At 45.5% G+C, this 23,825-nt stretch overlaps 1 protein-coding gene across 1 annotated transcript in view; it reads right to left on the bottom strand.

Annotated features, from left to right (window-relative positions):
• Positions 1-12,084: 12,084 nt before the first annotated feature.
• EXT1 (exostosin glycosyltransferase 1) overlaps positions 12,085-23,825 on the bottom strand; it is a 179,031-nt gene continuing 167,290 nt past the window's right edge. Inside the window, exons 6-11 of the mRNA XM_084280290.1 lie at positions 23,639-23,757; positions 22,849-22,944; positions 20,085-20,174; positions 16,212-16,372; positions 15,064-15,235; positions 12,085-12,567 (exon numbers count right to left, since the gene is read on the bottom strand). Coding sequence (XP_084136416.1) covers positions 12,382-12,567; positions 15,064-15,235; positions 16,212-16,372; positions 20,085-20,174; positions 22,849-22,944; positions 23,639-23,757 — 824 coding nt within the window. The 3' untranslated portion in view covers positions 12,085-12,381. The remainder of the gene's footprint in view (positions 12,568-15,063; positions 15,236-16,211; positions 16,373-20,084; positions 20,175-22,848; positions 22,945-23,638; positions 23,758-23,825) is intronic.

Raw genomic sequence — 23,825 nt, 5'->3', positions numbered from 1 at the left:
GGGAAGAACCCCCAAGGGTGCTTTGGTCAGGACGTCTGCAGGGAGCCACAAGCTCTGTCCATGACAAGCATCTGCCATGGACTTGCCCACTGCCACTTCCACCCCCACAGTGATTGTCCTTTCAGGGCAGCATGCTTAGAGACTGAAAGTGGATGAAGAAATACCACACTGAACCCAGACATCTCTTCAATTGATGTTGAGGACATGGGTAACCTCCAGAACAGCTGGAGCTCCAGACAGTGTGTATCCATAACTGTAATGAGCTGGGACTCAACAGGCTGGGGGTGCCATGACTTACAAGACCAGACCTCAAAGCCTGCCCCTCTGTTATAGAGGGATAATGATTTGGAACCATTTTTGTAAGTGGTTGTGACTGTGATGTTGTTATTGCTGTGTGTCACCATAAATCATTTTGCTTTTCCAAGCCTTCTCTTCATTTAGAGGTTAAATAAAATAAATGAGTGCAGACTGCAGCCCATATGCAATGAAACGTGGGGTTAGAAGCAGCCACCTCCAACACTCCCACCTACTCATACTGGTTCCAGAGCTTCTCCTATATGATATAATAAAAATTCAGGCTTAAACAGAGTGCTTAACCTGAGGACCAAAAAACACTGGCATGAACTCCTGAAGTGTTCATTCTTCCTTACAAAATGTGGATATTTATATTTATGAATATCCACTTACTGGTTAGGAACAGTGAGGTACAGGAAGGTTAAATGAGTTTTTACCTCAGAATAAATCAGTCATGGAATCATAGAACATCCTGAGTTGGAAGGGAACCATAAGGATTATCAAGTCCAACTTCATCAGAAGAGTTGGGAACAGGACCAAGAATCCTATCAACCTATCAAACTATCTTCCTCATCACTTTTTACATAGTACTGACATTATTCCTCCAAGTGTATCAGACCTGCCTTGTTCCTAGGGCCATAAAAAGCAATTCAGGGAGGCTGAACCCCATCCCCACCCTGTTCGACATGTCCCACTTTTGGACCTGTATTGCACAGCAGCACAACGTGCCCAGCAAAGTCACAGCACCCTCTCGGTTGACTCACCCCAATGCCATGCGCCTAAGGAAGCTCCCTGATCTCCCGTGGGACCACAGCTTGGGGCTCAGGAGAAGCATGAGGAAAAGGGCAATAATTTTGGATTTACTCCAGCATTGCTGAGACCAGAATTTGGCCCTGCTCTAAGAGAGAGAGAGAAAAATATACACTGGATTTATTTGCCTGTGGAGCAAACTAGACAGATTTCAATACTTAAGGGGATTGCATTTAAATCATGTGTGGATTTTGAAAACAACATTATTGCTTGGTATCACAAGCAATTCCCAATTTTTAGATCTTCCTGAGCTTGACTCAGTTTTAGTCCTAATAGCAACAATTCTATTACTGCTGCGAGGGAAATGGAATTGCAATGAACTGGTATACATTTTCCTTAAAAATTATAAAGTGACAAATGTTTTATTTCAGTTTCTCTTGAGGATTTGCTGGATATTAAAAATTATCTTAATGTAGTCACTGGTTGGCATTAACATAGTGCTTTAACTGACTGTTTCAGGGAAGCAGAGGATTGTGTGTTTTCTGGCAGCCTCTCACAAGGTGCTGCTCACATTGTGAATGTGCTTTGTTATCTAGCAGGATCAAGCCATCACCGAATAAAAAGGCACTGTAACTTCATGCTTTGAAAGTCTAATTCCACCCTTTCTCTGGCTCAAAACAATCCACTGTCTTCAACACAAACAGGAGGGATTTACACCAAGTGAAGCAAAAGGAAAACCCATTTCCTCCTGCTGCATTGCCCTTCATTGCTGTGCTTTAAATTCTTGCTTTTTGAACCCAATTTCCAATACTCTGCACTTGTCCGTTTTCATATTGTCCTCCTGGCTGCCTGATGCTCCATCAGCAGTAGCGATAGCAGGCGTGTGGCCACTGGTACATCCATCTACTGCATCACACAGCTCCACAGCAGGGACAGGGGATGAGGCAGGGACATGGGGCAGATCTTCAGAAAACCCCAACTACCCACATAGCAGTTGTACAGGGATCTTGCTAATAAGATGCTTGCAAAGGGTTAAAGGGCACTTGCTAACAAGATGATTGATACAGGGGGGTTGCTAACAGGATGGTTTGAGGTGCCACAGTGGTTATGTCAGAGGTGACCTTGCATAAACAATGTCTTATTTGAACAACTCTGGTTTCTAGTATAGTTGGTCTTGTGTGACTAGTGTTTTTGAAAGAATTTAAAGCCGACCCAGGACTGATAAGGAGGAAGCATCCCAAGGAAGGTGGCATCTGCAACAGGTAAGAAGGAAACATTCCAAGGATAACTGTGCCCAGCAGGAACAATCACAACTATGCATGTACCAGGGGGAGGAGGTGAAAAGTTCAACCTGATGAGGACTTGGAGCCTTCATCACTGAGACACTACCCCCCTCCCCCAACAACCACCACCAGGAGACAGTGTGCAGGTGCAGTTGGGACGAGTTTATGGAACTAATTTTAATACAAATCAGGGACAGGTTATGCCTGTGTATAGGTGTATTGTGAAATTCCATGAATATGTAACATTCTACTGTGTATAGTTAAGGTGACTTGCCACATTAGGTGTGCACATCTGTGCTGGAGCAATCCCTGTCCACCCAGTGCCAAACAAGCATACCTTCTGTATAACTTAGTGAGCTGTAAAGTCAGTTTCAGCATATCAGCAGATCTGAAAACTGAACATTTTTAATATCTGACTAGTCTTTTTCAGACCTGTATTTCTCAAGGAGCAGAACTGCTGCAGATGCCTCTGTTTCTCCAGCTCTAAATCAAGATGCCATAAAAGGTCCTAAAATCTTCCTAAAAATTCAGGTCCTTTTCGGTCTGCTACTGAGCTGCCAAATGAAAACCCCACTGGGGCCGCCACAGACCTCAGGGCGTTCTGGATGCTTAATACAAGCAGGAGCTGAATGGGGATCGCTTTCAGAATCACAGAATTGTAGGGTTGAAAGGGACCTCCAAAGATCAGGGTCCAAACCCCTGCCAAAGCAGGTTCCCTAGGACAGGTCACACAGGTAGGTGTCTAGATGGGTCTTAAATATCTCCAGAGAAGGAGATTACATGACCCCCTGGGCAGCCTATTCCAGGGCTCTGTCACCCTCACTGTGAAAAAGTTCTTCTGCGTATTGGTGCTGAACTTCCTGTGCTCCAGCTTGAAGCCATTGCCCCTTGTTCTGTCTTCACAAACAACTGAAAAAAGGCTGGCTATTTCCCTCTGTGTCTCACACTTCAGATATTGATAAACATTAATAAGATCCCTTGTGTCTTCTTTTCTCGAGGCTGAACAGTCCCAGCTTACTCAGCCTTTCCTTGTAGGGGGGATGCTCCAGGCCCTTAATCATCTTTGTGGCCCTACACCTGACTCTCTCCAGGAGATCCCTGTCTTTTTTGTACACAAATGACCAACACCCCTCTTGCCAGCAACTGGTCTGCCCGGTGTCTGCTTTGTGGTGACCAACAGGATCTGCTTCTACTGTAGAGAGGAAGGGAGAATTTGGAGGGAAAATAATTTACAGACTCAAAACTCTCATTTCTGCTGCAACTTGAGGAGAGCGTTGTGTCATTATTTCGCAGTCACTTCCTCAGCAGGGGCTGTAAATGTCACATTCCTCTTCAGGATTGGTTTTATCTTCTCTTTTCTGGAAAGAAAAATACCTGTCCCTTCACCACCACCAGCAAAACAACAGTTAATTACAGAAAGGAACGGGGAGGAGCCCAAGGTGCACAGAGGAGCCACTGCACATAGAGCACCCATCCATCCTTAATGCACAATAGAAATGCAGGCAACGTGCTGAACCAGCAGCACCTGGAGCAGGCAGCTCATAAAATCCATATTCAGCCCTGAATGCCATGTAGAGAAACAAGCGTGGAATAAAGCACATCCCTCCGCAAGCTGCTCAAAATCTTGAGCAAAATCTGCTTCTCTCTGATAACATTGTGGCTACAATTAGCTAATAGCTTTAGAAAGGGAAAGCAGAGACTTGTTTCTTGACTCTTTGCTAATCACTTAAAAGAGAAAATAAAACAAGGCACTGATCAGTGCCAATTCTCTTATCTATCCCCATTCGAGTGATAGCACGCTGAGGTTCTGTCAGTATGTTAAAAAACCCTCCAAAGGACATTTGCAGTTGAACAGATTATGTGTTAAGTATTTCAGACCAGATCCTCAGTTCCTCAGCAAGCAAGGTCCCAGGGACTCCATGGGCCTGGCTTTGATTTATTCCAGCTAGGAATCAATTTTTATGCCCAGTGTGGCAAGTGAGCAAGCAAACCTGGCACTTGCCGTGGGATTCCCTTCACCTAACAACCACAACAACCCTGTACTGCTTCTGGCCAGCCTGGAGTCAACCTCCCCAAGCAGACAGTCCAGGTGAGCTGAGTTAGCCCAGGCTGTTTTCTGCACCACCTGACATCACTGCCCCATAAAAGGGGCTTGGTGTGGTGCTCAGCCACAGTTTTGGGCTGAACCACCATGGTCCTTTTTGTATACACAAAAGCAATGGGTGGTGGAACCCTCCCATGTCAGTAGAGCACAAGTCTCTTAACCTCAGGGTCAAGCCCCACACTGAGTGCCAAAAAGGACTGTGGTGGTTCAGCCCCAAGCAGTGGCTGAGCACTGCATGATGCTTGCTCACTCCCATGGGAAACAGACAGAGCCTCATAGGTTGGGATAAGTACAGTTTACTAACAAAATCACCATAAAAGGGGAACAATAACATTCACACCGCAGTGATAACACAGAGTGCTGCACAACACAAGAACCAACCCAACACTCAGACTGTTCTGGAGGCACCCAGCAGCACCCCTCCCCAACCAGCCCCTTTTATGGGGGAGTGATGTCAGGTGGGGTGGAAAACAGCCCAGGCTAACTCAGTTCACCTGGGCTAACTCAGCTCATCTGGGCTGGCTGATTGGGGAGGTTGCCTCCGGCCTGGCCAGAACCAGGACAAACCCCAACACAGACATCTCCATGAGCCAGCAGTGTGCCCCCATGACAAAGAAGGCAAATGGTACCTGGGGGGGCATGAAGAAGAACATGGTGAAAACGTAGAGAGAGGTTCTCCTCCTCCTCTCCTCTGCTACATCTGAAGTACTATGTCCAATTCAAGAAAGACAGAGAACTACTGGAGAGGGTCCAGCAAAGGGCTACAAGGATGATGAGGGGGTTGGAGTGTCTCTCGTATGAGGACAGGCTGAAGAGAGCTGGGGCTTTCTAGCCTGGAGAAGAGAGGACTGAGAAGGGATCTCATCAATGCTTATAAATATCTGAAGGGCAGATGTCAAGAGGATGGGGTCAGACTCTTTTCAGTGGTGCCCAGTGACAGGACAAGGGGCAATGGGCACAAGCTGGAACACAGGAAGTTCCGTCTGAACATGAGGAAAAACTTCTGTACTCTGAGTATCACAAAGCACTGGAACAGACTATCCAGAGAGGTTCTGGAGCCTCCTTCTCTGGAGGTATTCAAAACCCACCTGGACATGACCCTGTGCAGCCTGCTCTAGGTGATCCTGCTTTAGCAGGGGGGTTGGACTCGATGATCTCCAGAGAGCCCTTCGAACTCCGACCGTATGGTGATTCTGTAGTTCGGTGATCTCCAGTGAAGTTCTTTACAGAGCTCTTTTCTATACAACAGAGATGAAGTAGGCACAAGTCTCTGAGGGCCCTGTTCATCTGTTTTATTTTGGATTTGATCTCCACTGGCTACCAGGCTGTGAGGGGTGCACAGCGATGGCAGTGGTTCGGTTCAGCTCAGCATTGCACTTCTGAGACATCTATCCCAATTTTCCCTGCTTATCTCATTTTGGTTCACATCATGGGCAGTGTTGGAGCACACAAACTGGACACTTTTCAGATGAAACTAAGTGGACAAATGCAGAAGTACACCTGGCACACTCCATCTCCACATTGCCCCTCTCTCCAAATCAACCCCTCCAAGATGTGTGCAGTGTGCAAGTCAGGTTTCAGCCTACTGCTCTACACCAGCTAAACTGTGCTAGTTGCTAATGTAGACAACAGCCTTCTGGTAGCTCCAGCGGATGTAGCTATCTGCAGTTCTATCTGCAGTTTAATCAAAGCACTTCTACTCCGAGATGGTTCTTGTCAATAACGTGGCCGCAACCTACAAATTCAAGTGCTGAAGGAGTAGGACCACTGTTCTAGGGCAGTTTTCGGGGTAACATTTTTTGGTCATGTTCTGGCAGGGAGGAGACCATAGCCAGTATGAAACACCAATAGCCATTGGGATGCTCTGTGACTCAGAAAACCAGGAGCAGTGACTCACACACATCTTTCAGCCTCTTTCCAAGATGCTTCAGTCTTCTATGACTGGCAGATCAGATGGGATGACAATCTAAGAATCTCTCCATGCTCTGCTAATCTGAAGGCCTGAAGGGATGAGGCCAGTCTAGGTATCTCTGATGGGAGCAAACCAGTGACTAATTCCTCAAAATTACAGGCCATAATCCCCAGTGGCGTTACCAGGAGCTTTCCCAGCATGGGATTCATCTGACCAGATGTTGGCCAGCTGCAGGACCTGCCATCAGCGTGCTTGTACTGCCAGCAGAGAGAAGCCAACACACATGAGGTGAAAGTTATCTCATGCTAAAGCCCATGCCTGCCAGAGGTGAGTAGGATAATTCTGAGCAATACTTTGTCCATTCACTACACAGTGAGAAGGAGAGGTCCTGCTCAGACAGACAGAAGTGCTTCGTAGGCATCTAGAGTTAGGTGGGATGAATGTGATTTCCTGTGCCTGTGACAGGCTTCCAATGCCCCCTAACAGTAAACATGAGTCAATAAATGAATACATTCTCAGGCTCCAAAGGCCTCCAGGCTGCTGAGGCATTCCTCTTCTCACAGATACGTTTATAGTGGCTCCTCCTTTAGCCACCGTTACCTACCAATGACTGTGTCATGACACAGGGACACTGCCCAGCGTGGACAAGTGACACAGAGTGAAGGTTTTTTCCCCTCAGGTAAGACAGTCAACACCTGTCAATGTTGCTGGGCCCGTTACCACTGTGTAGAGCGGCTATACCACATGTATTATCTATGGCATAGATATACATACAGCTCAGTTCAAGTTGGGGAGAAAGCGGATAAAGAACCATTCGTTTCATGGCCCAGGACTTGAGACCCGTGGCAATTGTGCTCCCAGATGTGCATTCTTGAGAGCATAAACAAGATCTATTATTCTACCTTAAAAATAAAACCACACTGCAACAGAAATGTACGTCCTTTATTAACAACTTTTCAAAATAAATCTGAAGAAAAAAAGTCTTTGGTGACACTATCTATAAAAACAACCTATCTTAGATGGTAAACCTATGGTGTTATACAGGTTAATGGAGTAAACCAAATCATATGGCTTTTTAATTTCTCATTCTCTCTTCTCTCACTCACACACTTGCTTTAGGTTTAATTGCACCATGTTGTCAATAGTCAAACAAAGAGGGAGAAACACTTTAAAAAAGATGTGGCAGCACTATGAAAACATTGGTAATGCATTAGAAAATTTTTCTCAAAAATGTACATTTTATACAAAATAAGGTTGTATTTATGTTTGCTTTTTTTTTTTTTGCTTTACATTTGCCCACCTAAGAATTCCCATTTCAGGTTTCCATTCTCATAATCCAAACACTATACATATTTTCTCTCAAAATAAATATACAAGATTATGTACAAGGTCGCAAGGCCCGTTGGATCATCACTAATCCACTGTGAAATAGTCACTAAAAACATCATGAAAGGGTGGGAGGGAGCATCCCAAAGCATCTGATGAGTCCCATAGTCCCCCCCAATTTAACTCCCCCCCCTAAGTTAACTACAACTTAAAAATGTGTGTGAAGATGCTTAAAGTAGTGGTATAAAGGCCTGCTTGACTTAGTTTTAAACAAGGGTGAGATGTGCAGAGGCTTGGAAGAAGTGGATCGATTGCCAGCAGACACCAGCTAAGACCCTGCATTGGGCAGGTCCCTTCTTGGAAGACCCCAGGCCCATCCCCGGGAAGCTGGAGGGATGCCCAGGGAAACAGCTCTATCCGGGGCACATTCCTGCGATGGGTGAAAGGGTCAGCCTGAAAAAAAAACAGAGCAGAGCCCAAATCCACCCCTTGCCCTAAGAGGATGTTAAAGTGGAGGAAGGAATGAAAATTCTTGTCAGTCAGTATGGATGTTAGGACAAACACTGAGTAGGCTTTTAGCTTTGATATGGGGGGGAGAGAGAGAAAGAGGATGACACTGCATTTTATACTGGGAACCTAAAGATTTTTAAAAATCCGTCTACTTCTAGCTGTTTCTTTCACTGCTTCAGCGTCAAATGATTATTTCCATTCTCCAAATGACATCTTTTGGTAGATGAGCTATTTTAAAAGGCGCTCACTGGTGAAAGATTAATTTCTTTGTCAATGTTGGCTCGAAAAAAGAAATTGTGATCTGAAATGGATCAAATCCGTGATGTTTTCCGATGGAAAAGATCAAAGCGCTCGGTGGCTGTGCATTAGCACACTGGTGTGTTCACCATGAGAGTGTTGCAAAGCTTGAACACTCGCATCTAGAAAAAGCTTTAGTTTTTCACAAAATAGAAAGAGGGCAAATACAATCATGTAGAGGCCCAAGGGACTGCAAGGAGAGCCAGGCACTTTCTATCTTGGAAGTTTGCCCCTATTTTTGTGTCACGTTTTTCTCATTATGAAACCCTCCTCCAGCAATAGATCTCACTCACATTATAACTGGGAAGGGTTTGTTTTTTCTCCCCCCACTCCCTCCCCTTTAATAAATTCAATTAAAAATTAATCAGTTCTCCCAAATTTTAATCCCTACTTTTATTCGGTTTTAATGGCATGGATCTATTCACATTCATCCATCCATCTCACCCCTGATTAAATTAAGGTCAGTAACCTTTACAAAAGGCCACATGCGTAACACTCAGTCAAGTCATCAGGCATTCAAGTACCTGTAAAGTAAAGGCTAACATAGCCTGCTGTTAAAGGAAAATAATAAAAACAACAGCCTACAAAAGGAGCAACAAGGAGTGAACCCTGTTTCAGCACCATCTGAATTACAGTGGGGGGGCGGAGGGGGAGGAGACAGGAGGAGGAAAAGAAGCATGAAGAACCATTAACGCACAGGTAGGACTGATGAAAGGGTGATTTCACTCACTAAGGACCCAGCACAGTTCTGTCCAACACTGAAGCACAGGGGAGGCTGGGAGGCATGTCTACTGTCCTCAGGAGCGTCGGCCGGTAAGGGCCGCGCCAGGCGTCACAGACTCAGTCTCTGAGCTGGATCTGCGCGTCCAGCTCTTCCCCTGGGTCCCAAGGCCGTGGACACGGAGCTGATGGCTGTCCTCACCACTGGCCGCTGGGCACATTCTTTCCTAGAGACACGGCTGTGCCCGGGTAACGTGCTGCAAAGAGGAACTCTCCTACCTACCCACATCCCTTCTGGAGCTGGGCCTTTCACTGCTGCTTGCTTAATTAGTGGTCTGTAAACAGAAAGGGCCTTGAATCACATTTAGAGCGAGCTTTAGCGCAGCCTCTTTCAGCCACCCCAAAAAGTGACAGTAACAGAATGTCAAACAGCTTAAAAGCTTGGCCTGCACTCCAAACCAGTTTTTCACTAAAAACCCACCCCACGTGCCCCCAAATGGCGTTAAGTAATATCCAGACAGAATTGTAGTTCTTGTTTCTGAAGGATCCCCTCCTTTCCTCTCCCTGGCCGCTCTTGCTGGCTGCAGACCATTAACTGTTTCCCAGAGCTTCAGATGCTCTGTGGACAGATACATCTCCGCGCCTGCCTGCAAACCGGGACACGAGCACAGTGTGAGCCCTGCCAACCTCATCCAGTGCTTTACATGTTCTCCAAAAACCAACCCCAAGGCGAAGGCCTAATTCCAGCCCCTGAAGGAGCTGCCTGATCTCTATGAGGAAAAAGCAGCATAGGAGCCACTGAGCCGATCACTCTGGAAAATCAAACCACACTGGACTTCACCTAAGCCAGCAGATCAGCAAGTGCAGATCTGAGAGCACAAGGAAGTGAGGTTCAGGTTTTTATGGGAAGTGGGAGCTGAATTAGCAGCTTGCCCTGAAAAAGACAGGAGCATAATGTGCTTCCATTCCCACCCTGTCCCTGCCTACCTACTCTTGCCTCTTTACACATCCTGGCTGATACAACTCTCTAGAATGGCATTAAAAACATTTTCAGTAATTCACTGGACAGTTTTCCACAATTTCAGAGAGTTGAACAGGCTCTCGGAAGCATCTGGTGGGTGCCAGAATGACAGAAGGTGTGAGGTGAGACTGCATGGCCAGGGGCCGGGAGAGCAACGGGAGCGTGGAAAAGTGGCACCTCTTCCTTTCAGCAGTGTTAAGTCACTAGCTCCAGTCTCACACACGTTTTGGCAGGCTCCTTCCAAGACGTGGTTCAGATTTAACGCCAAATGTCAGGAACCTGATGTTCCCGCCCTAATTCGCTGTGCTCTCTCTCCAAATACTGCCATACCTGTGCAAAGCAAAGTGTTCTCTGCAGGTCTCTACATGTCAGGTTGCGTACAAACATTTAGCAACACGCACTTTGCCCTTTTAAAGCAACTCACTCTTGAGGGATCCTGATCTTACCAGCAAGAGAAATTATTTAGGTTTCACAGCATTCCGTCTACAACCAGTTAACTATTAGTTTAAGAAATGAGGAAACTGAGGGATGCCTCAGTTATGGGAGTTGCTTAAAGCTGCATAATAAAGCAGTGCCTGAGTCTGAATGCAACTGGTCATAATTCTGGTCCACCTTTCCTATCATGCCAGCTACTCTTCCTCCCTGCTGCCGGACCGCCTGTTTACACAGGAATGAGGTATAGAAAGGCTTGCTGGTCTTTTGGGCATTGGAGCTAAACCCTCCCTCTGTGACTTTAACAGAGCTCTTGGGGGGAAGGGGGCTGGGGGGAAGGCGATCCTTACAGAGCACCCCAAACGCACCTCACAAACGCACCTCATCAAACCATGAGTTTGAAACGTTTTTAAAGTGCTTATTTTCTTAGTAAATCGGAATGGCATCTTCCTGACCCAAATCACTGCTTTTGTTTTCATTTTTCAACTGAAAGACACACACAAATAGGCAAAGCACTGTGGAGAAATAAACAACTGGAATATTTCCATTTGAAAATCCTTCCATTTGAAATGATAAAACCATTGCATGAGCAATGCTTGTATTTTAGGGGTGAGTTACCCTGCCCCAGTACGCCTGGGAGCACCCACTGCTGCCAGTACTCAGTGTCTGAGCACACACTTTACATCAGGTGTTCAGGAGGGAATTTTTCCACCTATTTATGCTTAAAAAAGCAAAACAAAAAAAAGAAGCCCGTGCTTTTATTTCATATAAACCAGTCTGTTACAGGCCAAATTCCTGCACTGTGAGCACTAACATCCTTGCTTTTTCCCCCCCCCAACATCCCATTTGCCCTCTGAAGAAAGCTACTTCTGGAAATGTAGTTGCCACAGTCACAGCATCAGCGCAGGGCCTCACGCAGGCTGTGTCCCCAGCGCTGCTGCCGTGCTGACTGTTGGGGATATGCTTCTCCTATCAGAACACACAACCTGCATCATGCCGTGCACGAAGCCCTCCCTGTGCTCCATGTCACCGCTTTGCTCCTCAACAGTGATGTTCCTCTCCCGCTTCAAGGCAAAGCTGACTGCCTTTAAAAACAGGGCGCCCAACCAGAAGGATCTAAGCTCTCCCCGTCCTCATTGAGGGTTCTCCAGTTCTCCAATCCATCCATCCAAATGAGTTTTGCCACAGTGGCTGCTACTGGCTTGGGGAAAACAGGAAAAAAAACCTTTAAAAGTCAGCAGTAAATGAGAAATGTTAATACTTGGGTTCTGTCCTGCTTGTGCTCAGTTTGTTTCTGAACCTGCCGCATTTTCTCCCCATGAGATTCAAGCGTTTAACTTTGCAAGGGAAAATGAATGAAAATTGCAATGACAATCAAATGCATGAAAGAAAGAAAACGGCAGCTTTGAAATATTCACAACCAACACAATTTTGATTAAAGAAAGAACTCTGTTTTTAATAGGTTTTTTTTTTTGATCATTAAAAAAGTTTAAACCTGCATAGCAATCATTTCAAAAATAATTATTTAATGTTCCATAATGAAACTGTACACAACCTAGTCTTGAGCGACAGAAGCCTGCCGGGCGGGGTATGATGCAGTCCAGAGCAGCGCACCCCCGGTGCCGGGGCGCTGCTCCCCAGGGCCGGGCGCTGGCTGTCGGCGGCACAGTCTGGCTCCACGCGCCGGCGGCTGCGCGGGCAAGGGGCAGCTTGGCCCCCTCAGCAGCGCTCCTCAGAGTCGTTCAATGTCTCGGTACTTCTTCCTCAGGATGGAGACCTGGTCTTTAAAGAGGACAGGGTCGAGCCTCATCTGAGAGTGGATCAGCGGCATATAGCCAAACCAGCTGGCAAAAGTGTTCATGCAGCTCTGCCGCTGGGCGAAATGATCGGGGTCAGCCCAGCGTGAGGCCCGTGACGTCTGTGGAGAGGAGAGCAGAGATCAGACATGGGCCACGACACTACAAGGTGGCGGGAAAGGGCAGGTGCTGCGTCTGGGCTAACGCCGTGCTGCAAGCACAGTGTGGCAGCTTGGGAGCGCCTGGATCTGCCATAGCTGAAATCTCTTCAGTGGGGGGGTTTAAAAAAGGGGCAGGGCACCCTGCTGACAGTGGGGGCTGGCGATGGTGAGCCAGTCACCCCAGCTGTCCAAACAGTGCTGAGGGCAATGCGGCGTGGTGACCTGAGCTCAGCCACGATCCAGCCTGGCCCATAGCATGACACCCGCAAGCAGGCCTCCCAAAGCCTGCTGGCACACTACCTCACACTTTCTTCCTCCCCCTCACTCTGCTGTGTTTTAAACCCTCAAGCTCTTTCAGAGGTAGACCAAGTCCTTGAAAACCAACAGGAAAGAGAAGGCAGTCACTGCTTTCCACTGAAGGTGAGCATCCTGTGGCCAGTTGCTGGCCATGGCCTCCAGCCACACAAGGAAAACATGCTGCAATTACGGTCACTCAGGTCAAAACCACAATTTGCAGTCCCTATCTACAGAAATCTGTAAAGGAGTAATTTCAACCAGCTTGTAACTGAGCTCAGCAGAAGCCCTTACGTGTCTGGCATTACTCATGCGAGTAGATGTCCTGCAGAGAAGTGCAGGGCACTTCCAGGAATCCCACTGGCCGGGGCCAGGGTATAAGACAGTACTGCCTTATGGATGGAGAAAACTGACCGAAGTTTCACGTTAACCATGTTAAACTCCAACCCAAGGAAAAGACCACAGTCTTTGCATGCATACATGCAAAATATCACAGTCTGATTTTTCCAAAATTCAAGGCAGCTGTAATTCCAATGGAAGTCCATGAAACTCAGCACCTCTGGAAAAATAAGGTCCTAACAGCTCTGAAACAGTTATTGTTCTCTATCTGTACCTAAACAACATGTATAAATATAATAAAGCTATTACTTAAGATAAACTATGAATGCTGAGAAACTAAATTTTGTGCCACTTCTCATGCATCTCTGTATAGCACTTATGTGTGTTAATTAAAATGCCAGGAAACCAATAAAGTCAGGGACTTGCCAAATGAATAGGGTATCAGATTTGATCTTTGCCCAAGGCCTGTCCAGTTTAGCTCAAGTGGTGGGTTATAATGTGCGCTGATTACAGACTCTTCATTATACCAAGCCACTAAAGAGCAAGCAAAAGCTTGTTGCCAGAGGATTACAGCAGACATTCTGGCCATTAACAGTGAATTTCCATACGACTATTAATCTCTGTCACAACATTGAGGTTATGTTAATTTTTTATTTGTCTTTCAAGGAATTATGAACATGGCCCATTACATTTCCCAAAGCTGCAGGAACAACTTGTCTTTAGGAGAGAGTTATAGTTCATGGCTGACTCAAGTCACCCGCGCAATAAAAAGAAAAATGAATGTTCTGGCTTTGCCAAACAGCCAAAGCACGACCCTGTGGAGAGGTGAAGCTCAAACTGGAAGCAATAGGTACTTCCTGGATGGCACTTTCTTGTTCATAGAAGGTCTCCGGGGCACCCAGATGAGTCAGAATTGCTGAATGCTACCTGTGCCTCAGAGGAAAGTACAGTGGCATAGAGATAAGGGAGTCTACAACTGGCATGGCCACTCATAGTAAGTAATGCTAATAGGAGAAATTGTGAGGGGAAAATAGCCTCTTCTTCCTCCTGGCCCCTAGGAATCATGGTACTCTCTGTAGTGAGGATCACAGAGATCATGGTGGCACAGATGGCATGCTGTTTGGGACTTGCAGTTCCTTCCATTGCTTGCTCACAAAGGGCAGGAGAAAAGTGCCCCAAGGTTACCACGCATTCCTGTTGCTAGAGGGTATATCCACTTCTGCAATGACACAGCGCCTACCCAGCAGCTGAAGAGGATCTAAAGCAAGCACTGCATGGCTGTTAGTGAGTGATGGCATCACCATGGGACAAAATGTTCCTTGTGGGAAAAAAACGCTTGAATATCACAAATTACCTCTGTTTTGACAGTTCAATGTCAGTACTTGAATCACTCTATATCCTTTAAAATAGCACAAGGATGGCCTGGTACATTATATTCATTAATAATAATTAAAAATAGAAAACCTTTCCAGAATTTACTTCTGCTTCTAGCATTCCATGAGTAGGTTTTAGGTCTAGAATATTTAATTAGAAAAATTGAGTTTAACTGAAATTTGGTCACCACAATCATCAGTTCCATGAGTTTGGAATCACTGTGAATAATACTGTGTGAGAAAACTACGAAGTGAAGCTGTCATCCACAGAACATGTTTGCCATTTCTCCTTTTCCTTCATTGTAAAAAGCATATTTAAAGTCTATAGTTCTGCTAAACTAAAAAATGCAAAAACCCCACAGAATTTTATCCCATTGTAAGCCTAACCTAGAAGCCATACCATTATTCCATCAATACATTCCAACTGCTAAACCATGCTGCAGATACCTACCTGTCCCATCATGGTCTCCTTATACTGTTTTTTCTGTGTTACTTTGATTGGAGGCAATTTTGTCACAGCTGACACCAAAAAATTCATTAGAATGTCCTCACAATTGGCCAGTTGGTCCACCATATTCTTTAGGCTGGCAGGCAGGTAATGAGTGTACAGGTAGTGATAATATCTGGAAAACAACAGCAGCGTTATTAATACAAGTCAAGGGGCTTTCAGGGATAACAAACTGCAGGAAATTTCTATCTCTGTTTTGTACAAGTTTTGTACTCAGTCTGGATAAACCACTTCCCTTCTTTTGTCTTGCCCTCCAACAAGAAGGGAGAACAAATCAGTATATCATCAAGGCAGTACCTAGTGCTAGTGGAGAAACAAAACATATGCTTTTTTTTGTAACTAGGCTGAAAGAATAATGCAGACCTAAGTCTCAAGGTCATGGAGAAGTAGGAAGGAGAATGCCACATGGCTATAATGAGATAGACAACATCGATGAATTCGTCTTCCATCTCTTCTTTCAAAACTGTTCAGTTGGATCAAACTCTATTAAACTGGCTTTCTGCTGTCCTTACAGTTGAAATGATTCTCCTTTGGGCCTATACCGTCCCCTGTGGCCTCTCTTGTCCTTTGTCAGGATGTGGATGAGGTACTCCAGAACCTCACTGACTTTCTCCTAAAATCTAGAGTCTCTGGTCTGCTGAAGTCCTAACAACAGGGGTTTTCTGCTGATCTGTGAGGTGTCCACTGTACTACACTTCTAGAGTAGCCAGGAGACTCTGCAGTCCACAGCTGTCAGCCAACACATCCCCAGAGCTGGTCTGGAAGTAACCTCTTTTCTGCTGTGCTACAGGCCATTCAGCCGAGCAGCTTAATGAATTCGGGAACTCTTTGAAGTGTGTAATTCCTGATGTTAAAAAGAGCAGTCCGACTGCCTCAAAATACAAGTGACTTCAAAGAGACCCAACAAGCGCAATAATGATTACCAGATCCCCAGAGCTAAACCAAGAACTTAAATTATTACCCCATAAAAAGTAGACCCATTTATTATCTTCCCATTTTTTCCCCTCCTCGGAAGAATGTTCTTTACCCCCCGCCCCCTTTACTGTTTTGTTTCATACAGAAGGGAGACAGCACATGCTCTGAGTTCTTACTTGTGGTAAATAGCAGCTCCTGTCAATACCATGGAATAGTCATTAGTCCATTTGGAGGTATACCCCCACCTCTCCTTAGTGTTGTCCCAGAAGTGACTGCGAGCAGGGTACCCTACGATCCTCTCCGGAAAACTCTGCCAAACTGTAAAGGCAAAATCCACCTGTGGACAGAGACACAGGCCAAGTGAATACCGACATTGTTTCGACAAATGTCAGCAAAACAAAATATTACCTTGCTGCTAATTCGTAATTCAAAATCTTGGAACTGTTGCAAAACATTAATTCTACGTATTCATCAGTAAATTAAACTGACTGCTTGACATTTTGCCCTATAATTATGCACATTTTAATGGTTCCTATTAAAGGGAGTCTAGAGCATCACAGCATTACATTAACATTTTCAAGCTTGCCCTTTACGTATCAAACCTTCAGCAGCTACAGGAAGAACGGGTGTAGGAGCATTTACACTGAGATGCAGTACGGCGTGGGGAGGGCTCTCTGGCAATCCGAACCTTCCGCGCATCTTCGTGCATCTCACCTACCGTTTCAGTACTGGCAACACAAAGCTGGGAAAGTCAGGAGTCAGGCACCTTAAATTATCAGTGTGGCTCAGTGAGATTGAAACAGGCAACCAGAGCAGGGTCCTTTTGTATCCTCCATCCATACCAAGCCTTTGAGGACCATGCAGATCACCCTTTTTAAGACTGCTTTTACGACGAAGAGGGTTAAACATATAGCTTAATCAAGAGGAAGATAAAATTTCCGTGTAGTTAAATGGCTGTAGAAGCCTGTACTTTTAAGAAAATGCTTGATACTTTATGAGCCACACAAAGATGTCAAATGCTGCCAACAGTGCATTTTTTATTTTATTGTCTCGCTGTAACTATTTTAATAAATCAAATCTCTGAGAAGCAAAAAGGCGACAGGAACTGCAACCCCAGGATCCCTCCAAACAAATCTTGTTGGCACTAGGAAAGGGAAGTTTGGGGTAGTTTGCAAAAGGGCTTTTTAGCTCTGGATTTGAAAGGGGTTTGGTACAAATACATATGGAAAGAATTTTTTGACTGTAAGGTCGATTGGCAGTTCCTTCACTTCAACTTCAGTTTTGGAGCTCAAGCTAGACCAAAATTTTAAGAAGACTTAAAGACAATTCCAATTGTCCCAGTCAATCCCAAGAAAACAAGGGCTTTGTTTCTGCACTGAACACCATGTTCCCTCCAGCACCTGAGGGACTTAAAACTTTTCTCAAAAATGCTTGAAAAACCTTCCAAGAACGCAGCCAAAGTCAAGGGTGTAGAGGTTAGATAAAGAATAGCTGCTCTGAGAACAGCCACACTTTGTGTGATTACTGTCAGACTTCTCTCATTTACAACTTTTTATGAAACAGAAGAGTCACACATGTACTGGAACACAAAGTTAGGGACCGCTTATTTTCTTTCAAGTTGTTTCAAGGAATCTGAGGCCAACTAGAAAGACAATGTGCACAAACCAGTTACCGTTGTGATAGTTCTGATCTCATCCAAATCAATACCACATGAAAGAACTGAAGGGTTTTTTTTTTTCCCTGTAAAGGCCTTTCCCATAGAACGTGACATCTGTTTTCTTTAGAGAAGTCTGAGAATCTCAAACTTAAATAAATAATAAAGCAACTGCACTCAGTGCCCTCACTTCTGCTTTCAAGCATCTGTCCTTGTACCAGGGAGATGCACTCAAGCTACCATCCTAAGAGAAAACTCCCTTTAGTTAAAAGACCCTCAGTCCTTATCCTATGTAATTCCCAATGGCATCACCACTCGGCAGAGCAGTGGGAGAAGCCAACCAGGCTGCCAGTCTCTTAAACCTCTGCATCACTTCTCATCTGTGCTGATTTCCAATCGCTGCCCACACAAATACCCCTCTGCATGTGACACAGCTCCTCTCACAAGAGCAATTACACGCCATTGTGTTGTGAACAGAAAACCTTCCCTATGCCAGAGCTGGACAGAGCAGAGGATGTGCCTGGTGACTGCTCCTCCCAACAGGAATGTGATCGTGTTTGACCACATTTCTAAATTGTCTTTTCTGGGCCCTGAAGCTTTGCCACAACGACCACCCAAGAACAGCTAGTTTCTAGGGAATTTTCACACCACACATTTCATGTCAGCATTTCAACACTCTCTATCCTTGCATGAGCCTCATGATGGGGAAAGCGAAGCAACAGGAAGGTCCCAGTTCCTCACAGAGAGCCACCAAAGAGAGCCACTGACCCCTGGCACCCTGACAGAGCCAAGCCAAGGTAGGTGCCAGCAAGAGCTGACCAGCTGCTTCTCCCTGCAGCAGTGGGTGACAGGGATCATAGAGCCAATACCCACCATGCAAAAATGCAGTACTGGCTGCAAGCTGCTCACAGGGGGGAAGAAGCCACAGAGAAATGTGTATGTTGTCTCACACAACAACAAATATTTGCATTTCAAAATGTTTAGGGTAAAACACGGCTAAGCCAAATGAGAAACACTATTTATTTCATATGTGTTCCAGAAGCCTGGATGACTCCAAAGTTTGGATGATGACTAAATACCAGTCAAACCAAAACAAAGCCCCAAATTCTCATGGAATCCACAGGCTGGATTGCTGTAAATACCACCTCAGTGCAGTGTCCTCCCTGAGAGGTGTTACCATGGCCCCCAGGGCAGCTGAGACAAGTGACCCTTCATCCTGAGTAACAACCTGCTTAGGAACTCCAGCCCTGGGATAAATGCCTTTTATTGGGTTTGGGGATTTTGGCTGTGCAGGGCTTTGCAGACAAGTGCTTTGTCAGCAGCTGTATTCTTTCTCATCTAGCAGAAACTATCAAGGTGTAATCTTGGTATCAAATATTTCTAATGCCAACTACTTCTTCCATCTGTGCAGCAAAAGAGGGCTACTGAGGCTTCTTCTGGGGCAGCCTAACCACAGCACAGCAAATCCGTACTTTGGAGAAGAGTGGTTGCAATCTCATCCATTTAGAACAAATCCAGTGACATCTTAGTGACTGGTGACTAATGTTAGGCATTTCTTCTCTGACATATACGCAGTGGTAGCATCAGTGAAAGATCCCCATCGCTGACAAAAAAGCACTTTTATAATGGTGAAATGGGGAGAAGGGAATGGCCATGAACATGGAAGGGGGGAAAGGGAAAACAAAAGAAAATCGAGGTTTTCAAGCTATTCCCTAGCCATCATTAATAATGTATTTCCCAAATATTGCACTCTATATAAACTGTCATCAGTTTCCCCTGTGGTTCTCAGGAAGAGGTTCCAGAAATCAATACTCATCCCAGTTGTAAAAATTGGTTTTCTACAGTATTTTTCTTTTCTTAGCCCTATCTTGCTCTTGGCACAAACACTCCAACACCTAAACTAGCAAAGATCTCCAATTTTATGGGGTGACACAATGGTGAGAGCAAATTCCTTGGTGAAATCCTGCATTAGGGTGTCAACACTGTCTGTTGGAGCGACAGCAGTCCCCTGCTGCTGACACCCCTTCCTTCTCCACCTACACCCTACTGATAACGTGGGGGGGGGAAAAAATGCTACCCCAATCAGAAAAGTGAGAACAGAGTATTAAGGCTGACTGCTCTTGGCTGCCTACACCCGCCTGCAGCTATGTTACTAAAATAATAAAGAACGGAAGAACCATATGCTAATGATGAGCCAATTAACCAGGGTAAAAAGCTCCTCTGATGGCAGGCAGTGGCAGGGTTGCTGAAACAAGTGCAACACGCTAAATCTGAGAAGCATAGCAGGAAATCTTGTAACATTTTCTCACTGGCAAAGCCGAGAGAAGAGCCTGTGTGCTGTGCTCAGGCTGAGCCGAGGAGCCAGGCAGACTCCCAGGATGACAGAGACCCTTACCTCGGTGGTTGAAAGCACGGTGTCCTCATCCAGGCTTAGCACTGCATCTGTCACTATGTTGTCGTAGGGTAGGAAGCGACTGCTCATAACCTGTGGGTATTCAAGGCAGGAAGGGGAGGGGGAAAAAAAAAATCACTTGAAGGACTCATTTCTAATGGAAAATCTCGATTTTATTCCTCACTCTTATTTCCTCTTGTCTGAGGCACACTGTGTATCTCTGCCTGATGGAAAGAACCCTTCAGCTCACGAGTAAAATACTGTCATTTTCATCACCCCAGCAGTCAGCCTACACCTTCTACCTGAGGAGTAATTTCTGAACAGACCTCCCTCTTTGGAGCAGGCTGCTCTCCTTCTGCAGCAAACTGCAAGGCTCCATCCTGAGGATCTGTACCTACAGCTTCTTCAGGGAGGACATCTTCCCTGGTAACTGGGACTGTCCCTCTGCATTCCCACGGGGTGTGAGGATCAAAGATAATGAGAAGGACTTTGCAGCACTCATAAGGTTATGCAGCTGGGAAGCCAAATGGTCCAGGCTGTGTGTAAAGGATGTTATGCTACCAAAGTGTTTCCTCTGTCAGGCGGTATAGTTCCATCTTTGTGTACTGCTGTGATATCCACAGGGAGCTGCTGCCAAATGGTGTGGCACTCTCCATCAGAAAAGGAGAACATGCATATCAGGTGAGCTTCACCTGTGTCAGGATTGTATTGGTATTGCAGCATTTTAAAACAGGCACTTTCTTTAGTGACATAACTATATATAAACAATCCATACACAGAATAAGCTTTTAAAAAGTATGGCAGGACAGTTCTTGAAGTAGTAGGGAATAGATGGGAAAGCAGGATCAAAAAGGCAACAGTGAGAAATGAGAGTCCATACGGTTTCTTTAGCAGACTAATTAGCACCTTTTGAGAACTGATGAATAGTAACAAGGACACAACAATATTTGTTTTCCTCATTTGATAAGAAAAATAGCCTGGCTAGTTAATAGACTTCTTTTCCAATTTACTGTGCCAAGAAAACATTACAGAAATCGGGCCCGGTAAGAGGAAATCCCTGTGTGGAAATGGGGACAAGGAGAAGGTTTACACATCCCTTATAATGGACACAGTCAGTTCTGTGCTCCCTGCAACCTGTTTGCAAGGAAGTCTTTGGAATCTGTGCCTCGGCTCAGAGAAAGCTCAGTCTCCATGACCAGGAGGTTCACGGTATCTGTCTGGAGAGCATCCCTTCATCACTACAGTGGACTCAGGCAGGGGAGGCAGTGGCTGTGAGGAAGAGGCGATCTGGCAGGGGTAGGTGGCTTTGCTTTGGTTATGCTAAGGCGAAGCAGCGCAAGTGCTTGGCTGGAGACCTGTGTTCTCACCCTGCTCTTTTACAGACCCTGTAAAATTGTCAAACAGAACAACAGCTGGGACTATCCATATATTTGTGTTTTTGTAGCTTAAGCTCCCTTTTGTAAAATGGGTGTGATAATATATCTTGATTTCATGGGAGGGAAGGTCAGGTAAAGGCAGACCTCTGCACTCACCTGCACAGAGAGACCGTGCTGCCAGTACACTTGAGTTAAGTCTGAAGAGGAAAAGCAGTTCCTTTGTGCAACCTTTGGATTGCACTGCTCTGGCTCGCCACGCTTTGTCCAAACAAACAGCTTTTCCACGCAAGAAGCCATTTGGCATACGTTGGGATATTAGAGGGAAGAGACTGTCCACTATAAACACACCTTTGTGTACTCAGGAGACTCATTTGTAATCTAAACAGCGCCTGGGGCCAATTTCTACAAACACTGTAGAACTGGTCAGAGATTTTCTCCTCTATGTCACCTCTGCAAGTTCTCCAGAAAGAAAGAAAAAACCCCACCGAGTTCAAAAGGCTCAGAAATCACTACAGCCTTTCTCAGCCCTGCAGCAGCTCTCCCGATACTGCCATTAGCTGCCAACCTTGCAGGGGTCTCGCTTTCCCCTTGCTAAGGTGACTGGGGGAAAAGACCAAAGAAGGGACTATAAATTCAAAACAGGATTGTACTGCCAAAGCAACAAAAAATTCCCTTTGCAAACACAGAACTCAAGAGCCAGCTCACAGACGGCAGAAGGGTCCAGCCCAAATCTGTCTCAGAATCTCAAAGCAAGAAGCCCTGCTTGTCTCACGCCTGTGTTTGGAAAGGAATCATCCACTTCAGTGTGGATTTTTAATAAAAAGCCTCTCTTCTCATGTGGGTGGTGTCTGTTTTGACCTTGTGGAAGTGCAAGGGAACATGGGTGTTGCATAGCAAGAGATGACATGGTGGTTTAGTTCCCTTGTATGTGTCCCTTGTCCTTTCCTTTTTTGTGGTGATCCTATCACTGGCATCAGTTTTCTACAAGGCCATGAGAGAAGGCACTTTTCCAAGGTGGCTTAACGTCCTTATTTTTTCTTCTGCCTTTGAGTCCACAGCTGATCCCCAAGTCTTGCACTTGACTGCTCAGACTCAATGAATCCAGCTGCACCACTACTTACATGCAGCTACAGAGAGACAGAAATCTCTAAAGATGGGGTCAGCACTACTTATTTTGGGGGCCACATTTCAAAACTGGGTTGTACCTGTGAATCTCAGACGACATTAACTGGTCACAAATCTGTGACCAAGCTCGTACAAAGGGCCAAGGAATAGAAAGGAGTTGTCACACCGTTGGGAACTACAAAGCTTTCACAAAAGCATCTGGAAAAATAAATTCTGTTACCACTGGAGAATATATGCAATCTTTTACCATGCTTCTCTCCACCTACCTTGCTCTCTCCTTCAATGACTATGACAGGCACAGAAGTGGCAGGCCAGCGGTGTTTGGCTGGGAGGGGTTTATCACAATTCCATAAAACAATAATCTGAAAGAGAATATTGGACCATGATCAGAGTCCTTTGTGGCCATGGAGTCCAAAGCCCAAGGACTCAGATCTCCAAAGAGAAATTCAAGTAAGGAATTCCAACATCAACAACAATACAAACCTGTCTAAAAATAACGCTTCCTACAGTAATTTCCCCCATCCTATTTACAACATGCGTCCTCTCAGGCTAATATAGACTGGACAGGAACACAGGAATCCCTTTCTCAGACCTGCCATACAGATGTCACCGATTTGCTTTGGCTCTAAACTACTTGTGATGCTCCAGTGCAAGAGGGTGCTGTACTGAACTCCCCAGGGTTTCTTCTAGAGAAGTCAAAATCCTGGCGTTGCTGAGACTAAGAGCCACAGCAGCAGGAAGATCACGTAGGGACTCTTGAGACACAGACATCCTTTTGTAGTTTGCAGCACTCACAATCCTGATCTTTAAAGTGGAGGCATTGTTTTGCCTGCCTCATGAAACAAAGGGGTTTAATTACTGTCTCTATTCCACTATAGCCGGAAGTTTTGTTTCCCAGGCATGCAGGTCACAGACAGCAGAAACCTCAGAGAAAAGAAACATCAGAACTGAAACAGGGGCTTGAAACAGGACTAAGATCTGAAGTCAACAGGCTGTTTGCTCCTGGGGTAATGGTTTTGTCTCCATTGTGACCGGCAGTCAAAAAGTGGTGCTTACCTGTGCACAGTACTGAGACTTGGCTACAGCAACTAGGAGTTTCAGCACAGGCTGAGACTGGGAAACCAGGGGAGTTACTGCGTGGATAACGGCAGTGAATGTGGAAAGAGGCTTCAGACCTGAAGTGAAGAGATATGTGTTCAGTAAAGACAAAATTGCCCCGGTTAGTACAGATTAAAGGACTCTG

The sequence above is a fragment of the Gallinula chloropus genome (assembly GCF_964237585.1).
Source record: "Gallinula chloropus genome assembly, chromosome: 2".
In the NCBI taxonomy this organism is placed as follows: Eukaryota; Metazoa; Chordata; class Aves; order Gruiformes; family Rallidae; genus Gallinula; species Gallinula chloropus.
Note: the sequence above shows the minus strand (reverse complement) of the source record. Positions and strands in the feature narration are given on the sequence as shown.